The 9,232-nt window shown below is 45.7% G+C and overlaps 1 protein-coding gene across 1 annotated transcript in view; it reads right to left on the bottom strand.

Annotated features, from left to right (window-relative positions):
* Positions 1-5,209, bottom strand: part of GRIK2 (glutamate ionotropic receptor kainate type subunit 2) — a 531,656-nt gene extending 526,447 nt beyond the window's left edge. The window contains exon 1 of the mRNA XM_063124850.1: positions 4,920-5,209. Within this exon, the coding sequence (XP_062980920.1) occupies positions 4,920-5,034 (115 nt within the window). The 5' untranslated portion in view covers positions 5,035-5,209. The remainder of the gene's footprint in view (positions 1-4,919) is intronic.
* Between the last annotated feature and the right edge of the window lie 4,023 nt (positions 5,210-9,232).

The following is a 9,232-nucleotide window of genomic DNA, read 5'->3' on the forward strand; positions in this document are numbered from 1 at the left end:
ATTGCAACTAATTGAATCCTCAAAGGCCACATCTGAGGTCTTACTTGAACCTCAAAGGTCTTTCTGAGAAAAGAGGTTATGTTCTTAAAATTAAAGTTTTTATTTATTTATTTAATAGATGTATGTGCCACTGATCATATTTAAAAAAATCTAAGTGGTTTATATTAAATACATTAAAATTTATGATATACATTAAAATACAATTAAAATACATAATTATTGCTAAAACATTTACATAAAACATTAAAATCAATACAATAGCATATAAAGTTGAAACACTTCTCTGATCTTTAGGCCACATTTAATATTTAATAATATACTAACAAAAGCATACAAAGATAAGGCAGACACAATTTCCTCAATCATAGTCACCTCATATCACACAGGATATGTCATGCATGACCATGATGATCTCCTGGTATGTCATTTAATTTTTTAAAAAAATAGGATGGCCACCTCACAATCAACCAAAATATGGCAATGTGACAAAGAACCTACTACTGTATTCTGAACTATGAAAAATGCTAAACGAATCTAACACATCTAGTTGGAGGGACCCAGTCTTCACACAAACATAACTCTCGGAAAATAGGACAAAATAAGGGCTCATGATTAATTCATTAGTCACTACTAATGGCTTATAGAGAGAGGGGGTCTTCTTGGTGTTGGGACCCCATTTATGTACAGCACTTCTGTCTCACACATAGAATGGCATGCCTCTTCTAAGATGTTGGTTATTGCAACACAGGTCTAACATCTGAAAACAAAGACAGTCTCCTATTTGCTTCATAACTATTGCTTTTACTTATATGCAAATATATGCAAATAGATGAATAAAACTCATATGATTCATTGACTAAGACTTTTTTTTATCAGGTGACAGCCCTAGTTTTAAGAAATGCTTTTAAGATCAAAGTGTAAATCTGTCATTAAGAGCCCATTAAAATGCACAGATCCTTCTAATCAGACAGAGTCTACACACATTTACCTGGAAGAAAATAAATATATGTGTGGGTTTGATGGTTCCAGTACATCAAGTGTTATGGCCATAAGAAATAAGACTCAAGACTCTAAAATACATCAATACTGCTATAATGTATACAGAATTACCTTTTTTTTAAAAAAACTGCGGAACAACTGAACAATATTCCCATAGTGTTGAGATGCTGAAAAAAGTGCAGACCCAAGCCATCAGCAGTTCTGGGAACTGGCCTTGGTACTGAAACGATATGGTGGCATTCATACATACATTCATTAAGAACTCCTCACTAAGCCTCATGAGTAACTTTTGGATAAATCAACACAGAGCAATTATATCCACTAAAACATTGTTGTGGAAGAGACATTAACAAGTCTGGATTTATAAAATAAATGGAAGTTCTTTGGGCTGCACACATTCATGCGTGGAAAGGCTGCCTTGCTCTCTGCAGAAAAGAACCTGGGATAGATGTTCCGTTTGTTTGTTTGTTTGTTTGTTTGTTGGATACCAGGAGGGCCAATTTGAAATCCTCACCTGTAGCAATGCTCTTCTTAGTTCTATTGGGGAAGGGCAATAATAAACCAGTTCTTGGGCCCTCCCCTTATTGCAAAATCCAGAATTCAAATGCATGAGTCCACGGATAGAAACCAGGGCTGTGCCTTGATGTCTCCCCCTGCCCACCAGATGATGGTGTGTGTGTGTGTGTGTGTGTGTGTGTGTGTGTATGTTGACTGCCCACCACAAGCGTCACTCTTTTTATGTTGCATTCAGCAACAGGAAGCAGCAACCCAGACAGGCCTTGCTGGGCCCAAATTAGTTGAATGGCTCTTGTGGAGATGTTATTATTATCTACCATCAGCCTTTCATAGTTTGATCTGTGTGTGTGTGTGTGTGTGTGTGTGTGTGTGAGAGAGAGAGAGAGAGAGAGAGAGAGAGAGAGAGAGAGAGAGAGAGAGCATAGTTGCGGTTGTATATGAGTGATTGATAACTTGATATTTCAGTGTTGTTGAAGAGTGGGAAAGAAAAAAAGGAAACAGATAGGAAGATACACACCAATTAGTCCCTGACTAGTGGGTGTGGAGGGGAATGCCTACAGAAGGGAAATGGTGTTAGATCAATGTTCTTTTCACCCAAGGACGAGATCCAAACAGATCTAACAATGGGGAAGGAGTTCTGCTGACTGTTGCTCTATTGCTCTTGTGGTTTCAGGGTGGGGGAGAGAAGGAAAGCCACTTGATCAGCAGCTAGGGGATCTTCTCAGTTCTATTCCCTTTCTTCTCAGGAACATGTTGCTATTTCAGCAAGTTATTCCCACAGGATCAGACTTCTTAGTGGCTAGCTTTTGTTGATTTATTTAACATAGTTGGTTTGGTTTGTTTTTTATTTCTGACTCCTATTCCTGTTATTCCTGTCTGGAACTGCATACATACACAGGAATGCCTTGACAAATGCCCTTACACATGCCCTGGCAACTTGAGGCAATGGGCACAGCTGACAATCAAAAGTGCCCGCCTCCCACAGCATTGCATATCAGCCTTGGCCTTCCCTCCCCTCCAAGAAAAGTTAATCTGCTCAGCAGGGGGTGGGAGGGAGAACACTAGGTGTCTGCATTACACACCACCTTCAGTACCAGCCACCGAAGAAGACGACAACAACAACAACTAAGCCCTAGCAGAGTGGGTTTAAAAAAAAAAAAGCCAAGAGATGGTTTGGGAAGTGAGCGTTTTAGCCACTTCCACAATCCAGTTAAAATGAAGCAAAGGGATTGAAAACGGAGTTTAAAGCCCCATTGAACTCAATGGGATTACATGGTTTTAAGCCACATCTATCAGCGTGTCAGTTTGGAAGGGGGGGGGAAGACAAATACACATTATACAGCTGTCCGGAGTTCCAGTGCCTATAGAAAGAAGAGGATGTCACTTTCAGTATCAAATCGATCATCAGCGTGCTAGTCAATGTTTCATTGCAAGAACCAACCCTCACTGATGGGAAATTCCTGAATAAGGCATCTTTAATTAACCTGAAAGAGCATCTTCGGGGAAAGGTGTAGGTGGCGGCATATTGACTTTCATAGCCCAGCGGATCCCAAGGCTCAGTCACAAAAATTAGATCTGGCTCCTGTCACAGAACGACATTTATCTCGCCGCTGCTTTCAATGGGCTGCATGTCAGGTGGTTTGCAAATCAACACCACCACTCTGTGCTCACATGCACACACAGGTGTTCCAAGGACCATCTGGAGCTCTATTCAAAGGCGCGAGGCGGCATTCCTGAAGGTGGTTGCTAAGAGCAACGTGGCTCACGAATCTTAGACTGGGGGTGGTGGTGGGGGGGCGGGTGAGAAGAGAAAATGCAACTAGGAATCCAACACACCAGATCAGTCCCAACTCGGTGGTTTCTTCCCTCGACTTTAACAAGACTTTCTGCCTGTCTCGGGCACAAACATGCAGAGCCACTCATAATGACCATCCGGGTCGCATTGTTGAATGATGACGGGAGAAGAGAGGGCTCGCCTGGCTTGGGAGTTAAGGATGCCGCTCCTTCAGCACAACTTTTCCGCAGCATCATTCATCCCCCCCCCCCCCCAGTGCCTGGTAACGCCGCGGTGTAGAAACGTCCAAACCAATCAACAGGAGTTTTGCCCTTGACTTCAATGCACAATCTACGCCTGCCGCTCCCTCCCGCCGATCTCCCCAGCTTGGACTCTCGCCTCATTTTGGAACAACTTTCCTCGGTCAAGTTTGCTTCCTGTGATTCGAGCAACCCTGACCTTGAGCACCCTCTCCAGCTGTTTCTTCTTTTAGCCTGACGGACTGGCTCGCCAGACTTTGGGTTCGCACAGATTGTTAAAGGTCATTTTAGAGGGGAGTTTTATAGGGAGAGAAACATCGTCGGAGGGCCATTCTGTCAGCTGAGAAATGTCAGCGATTGCCCCGCAATCGTCCTCTCTAGCACGCTCCTCGAAGCCCTTACGGTTTCTTTGGCCACGATCCTTCACTCACTCACTCCGAAGAAATCCCATTGACCTCCAGAGTAGGCTATTAAAAGACCAGAAACCTTAGTATGTGGTCCACAAATCCCTTCCGCCCAAGTACCCGCGCATAAGAGGGGTGCATCAACCCCACGGGGTGCATTCCAGTACCATTCTCAATGGGAGTTATTCCATTGATGTATGGGACGTGGATGGCACCTGTAGGCATCAGCCACGCCACTTCCAAAGCGCATCGCCCGGGCTGAAGTGATGCGTGGATCGCACCCTCTGTGTCACAGCTAGCAGCTCACAGTTCACCGGTTGTGAGCCGTTTCCTAGTTTTGTTTCCTCGCAACCGGCCCGATCCGTCGCAAATCGGAGGTCCTTCAAGTGCTGGTAAACAAACGTGGAAGGGAAAACAGCGCCGGAGGGATCTTCGGCCCAGGGCTGCGGTTCAGCTGGGTTCTGTCGCGGCGTCTGAGTGGGCCAGACTCACGGGGGGACGTGGGCGGCCCTGCCCAACTGTGGGCGAATCAACAGTTCTCCAAACCGAGAGGCTCCCCCCACCCCCCCCACCCCCACGACCATGACGGCTACACCAAAGACACAACACAAAGCCAGCCGGCGGTGGGGGGAGAGAACGCCGCCCCGACCCGCCATGCCTCGCCTGGGCGGGCGCTGCCGCTAGTCAGTTTCCTCGGGAGGTTTTGATCGGCAGCCGCCGCGCTGCCGCTTTGCCGCCGCCGGGAAACGGAGGCACAGGCTCGAGCTGGCGCCTTCCATGCAACCGGGAGGAGACAAGATGCCCACGTTGGCCCGGAAGTAGCTCCAGCTCCCCCCTTTCCCGCCTCCCTCCGCCCCCCAACCTCCCCCTCCTTCCCTGGCACAATCCGAGGGAAACATAACGATGCCAACAAACGATAGGGAGGAAAAGAGAAGGGGGGTGGAGGGATAAATAAAGGCGCCTTACCGAATCTCAACACATGCGTGGTGCCTTGGGAATATCCAATCCACAGTAAGCAAAGCAGGAGCCGAATGGTGCCTCTGAAGACTGGATGAGTTAGAATCGGGGAAATAATCTTCATGGTGTTTCGTACGCACACTGTACGCGCGCCGCTGTTCCTCTTGGCCCCCGTGCTCGAGCGTCGGGGTCGCTGTTGTCTTTGTCCCCCACCCCCGGTCGGGTTAAAAAAAAAAAAAAAAAACACCCACCCAGAGAGAGCTGAGGAGCCGTAGAAGTGTGCGGCGGGGTGGGGTGGGGGGTGGATTTTGTTGTTGTTGTTGTTTTTTGTTTTTGTTTTGGCCCTGAGACGCGATCACGGCATGGTCACACCAAGGGGAGAGGCTCTCCGCTTCCCAAAGCCATTAGCAATCCCTGCATGATCTTCATTCACTGCGCCAAGGAGCAACCTTCAACTGCAAGGGATGGTGGGACATCCATGGTAGTCGGGCGAGAGGGAGGCTGTCGGGGCGCGTGGGGGTGGGGGTGCGGAGGGGGGGGAGAGATAAGAATCCTTGAGAAATCCAAACACACGCGCGCACGCACATATGCAGGCGCGACGGCCAGCCGGGCGAACCTAGGAGGCAGGCAGAAGGAGCGGGGTGGGGGGAGAAGGAGAGGGAGGGGGGGAGAGAGAGAGAGAAACAGAGAGAGAGAGAGAGAGATCAATAGGCAATCCGAGCTTGCGAAACCGCCGCCGAGCGAGAGGCGGGCGCTCGCCTAGCCGCTGGGCTCCCCTTCTACTGCACTGCCGCACGGTTTCTGACGCGCAGCCAAGATGAAGTGCGAGAAACCGAGACAGCTCCTCTCGCCTTAAGGCTACCACAGCCTTTCCCGGTTCTCTTATGCAACCGGTCCCATCGCCCTACTCAGCCAGCCTCTTGGATGGATGGATGGATATATATGGATATATATATATATATATATATATATATATATATATATATATTGCTATAGATATAGATATTCCGTTTAAAGAAAAGCAACGTGGTTATAATGACGTGCCTGACATTTTGGATGGCTTTTCTTCCAATAACCTCCTCTAGGAAAGGAGCGGATCGTAGGTGCCGAGGAGGTCGGAGAGCGATCCGCGCCAGCCAAACTAGTCATTGGGACTTGGCACCCGCCGACGTCTGGCTCAAGGGAGCGAGACTGTCCCGAGCCCGAAGGCTCGCACCCTGGTTCAACCACAAGAAGATGGGTCGTTTTGTGGCAAGTTAGCTGCCCATGTCCGCAATACCGACTCGTTTGAAGCCAAAGTCCCGCTCAGGGCTGTGCCCCATCGTCAATATCGCCCCGATTGGACTTCAATGGGCTTCACATCAGTTTCGGTCCAAAGCCTCAAAACTGGGTTGTGGATCGGGCTTCAGTACAAGCCGTGCGGAGCTTAGTGTGTCGAGATAAAGATTCATCTATCAACATTAATTCATGACTGACTGGCTGGGGTGACAGGCAGCTTAAGAGCTGGAAGGAAGGACGTTATCATTGTTTCAAAACATAGAGCAACCACCAATAGGATTTTTCTCTCCCCAATAGTCCAGGCATTCTCATTCACTTTCTACACTTTATGCTCATATAATGTTCATTTCTGTCAACAGAGCAGTGACTCCTCACTAAAACGCATCTAGGTTTAGGGAAAGACAGGAACAAGAATTGCTAGCATTAAAAACTTAGACCCAGCTAAGGCAGTAATTCGCTATACATTTACGTGGGTGTAAGTCCCACTGAATTCAGTTGGGCTTACTTTTGAGTAGGCATGTATAGGATTGCACTGTGAAAGACCTACCCTGTACCCAGGAATGACAGTGAGTGAATGAAGCATGGATACATATTTTTTCAAGATGTCTTTTGCATCTCCAGCCACCAGTATTGGAAAGGTTGTTTTACCAAGAGCAATAGTGATTGTGAAGCTAGAATATACTGCTTGTGATAAATACAAGGTGTTGGTTTTTTTCAGTTTCCAAACTGCTCACTCCCGAGTAGTACCATTGAGATAAAAGGCATCACACCAGTGTCAGTGACATTACATCCTTTCCAAAGGTAGAAAACAATTTGCATCTTTAGGCTGCAATCATATAGACACTTACCTGGAAGTAAGTCCCATTGAATTTAATGGGACTTCATTCTCAGTAAACATGCATAGGATTGTATTGTTAAGATTTCAATCTCTGTGCTTCAACAGCTCCCCCCCCCCTCTGCCCCATTAAAGATTTATTCACTGGTATCACACTTTTCTAGGATTTAAAGAATTCTTTTCTCACAAGGGGGAGGGGCAAAAAGAATCGGGGATTTGAAGCTTTGTGGAGTCATCGGTGTAGAAGGAACTCTTCTTTTCTATAAAGGACAGCCCTCCAGGAATCTGCTAAAGTACTGAGTATTGGGTGGGGTGAAGGATGAGGGGAGAGAAAGATAATTATTGCCACATGAAAATGAATCTTTTGCCTAGAGACTCTCCCCCACCTGAATGCAGCAGAAAGTAGAAAAGAACGATATTGTAAAAATCAAAACAGGAGAGATCTGACTTAAGTGTGTTATACACTTGGGCATGCAGGATGACTGACTACCTATTCCTTTGACTCTGGAACGAAGGTGGCATAGATCCAACTGTACCAAGAAGCATAAAGACTGCTTCTTACTGCCTGATCCGACTCACGGATTTATCGGAACATGCTCCCGGGTAAGTATGAATAAGATTGCAGGCTGAATGCATGTTTTCATTTTGAACCTTTAGTGCCATGCATTTGGACTCGTGACTGTAAGTGGCGTCTGTTATATGATAGGAAGTCAGAATGACTTCGAAGTGTTTCAGGTACTGCTCTCCTCTGCCCATGTTTATCCTTCCAAGCACCAATGAACTGAAATTTACGTACTACTAAAGGATTGCTGAACATCACTTGAATGTTTTTGGGTTTTTTTAAAAAAAAGATGGAAACCTAACTACGGTGTCAAAAGTAAGTATCATGAATGGCTACTTCTACAGTCTAGCAGGCAATTCAATCAAACGATCTGACTATTGGAGTGCTTGAGGGGGGGGAGTACCTAACGTTGAAAACAAGGGTATCTAGCGACTCCTTCAGTACACAGCTGGAATATCTCGCCAGGAAATGTGCAGTTTGAAATAGTTTCTGTCGCTTCAATTTGTAGTTGGTTTTAATTTGCTATACTTGGATCAAGATCAAATGACTAAAATGGGGTGAAACTTAGTTTCTGTGGGTCTTAAAAAGTTTTCAAAATTTTTAGACTACCAATATAACACAACTCAGGTGCCAGGACATATGAAAATATGGACCAATAAAAACTATATACGTTTAATATTCAAAGCTGCACTTTTTTAAAAGCTCTGTAACATTACTTTCATTGTAACCTTAGATCAAAGCCAGCGCTAAACTTGGGGGTGGGGGAGTATGATATTAACTCAATAGGGGTTTGTCTTTGTTTTGTTTTTTACTTTTTTTTCATGCCTTCCCTGCGTCTCCCCCACCCACCCACCCACCCACCACCTCCATTACCTCCATTTTAGGAAGCTCACCTCATTCTTATCCAACAAGTGAGACACTGCAAGAAGATATTGCACCTGCATTTATTTTGCAATATTCTTTGATTTGAAACAACCTTGTTTGATGCCTCTGTACCGGAAAGGCAATGACCACCATGGACAGCAACCGAACATGTCCTGCTGAAATTTAGCTAAAGAGTCGCTCTCCTTTCAGCACCACGGACAGCACCACAAACTCAAACGAACATCCTATCTGGTGCTGCTGATTACACACACACACACACACACGCACGCATGCATTCATACGTATGATATACCATTTGGAAATAAATTATCCCTCCCAAGGCTTCATAACGCCGAGATTATGCACTTTCTGTCTTGCTTATCCTAGATTGTTTTGCCATCAGTATATTGTAGAACTCTCATCTCTTCCTGATGTTATAGGGAAATACATTTTTCTTATCCCCAAGATCTCAGTCCTTCTATCCAGAGTTAGACCACAATGCCTGTCTTAAGGCCACAAGCTGTTTAGAAGGTAGAGCGAAAAATCAATTGGTCACATTTAGGGTAGAATCCACATCCCATCAATGTTAATGCCTAATGGCTGGTTGATTGTAATGGTTACAAATTGTTCCCTGTGGACACAGCCCTTTCCTGAAATATATAATTAATGTCAACCTTAGTATTTACCATCTTGATTTCCCTGTGTGAAAAGACGCTACAGGTGGTATTTCAATTTGTGTGTGTGTGTGTGTGTGTGTGTGTATGTGTGTGTGTGTGTGTGTGT

The sequence above is a fragment of the Elgaria multicarinata genome, chromosome 4 (assembly GCF_023053635.1).
Source record: "Elgaria multicarinata webbii isolate HBS135686 ecotype San Diego chromosome 4, rElgMul1.1.pri, whole genome shotgun sequence".
In the NCBI taxonomy this organism is placed as follows: Eukaryota; Metazoa; Chordata; class Lepidosauria; order Squamata; family Anguidae; genus Elgaria; species Elgaria multicarinata.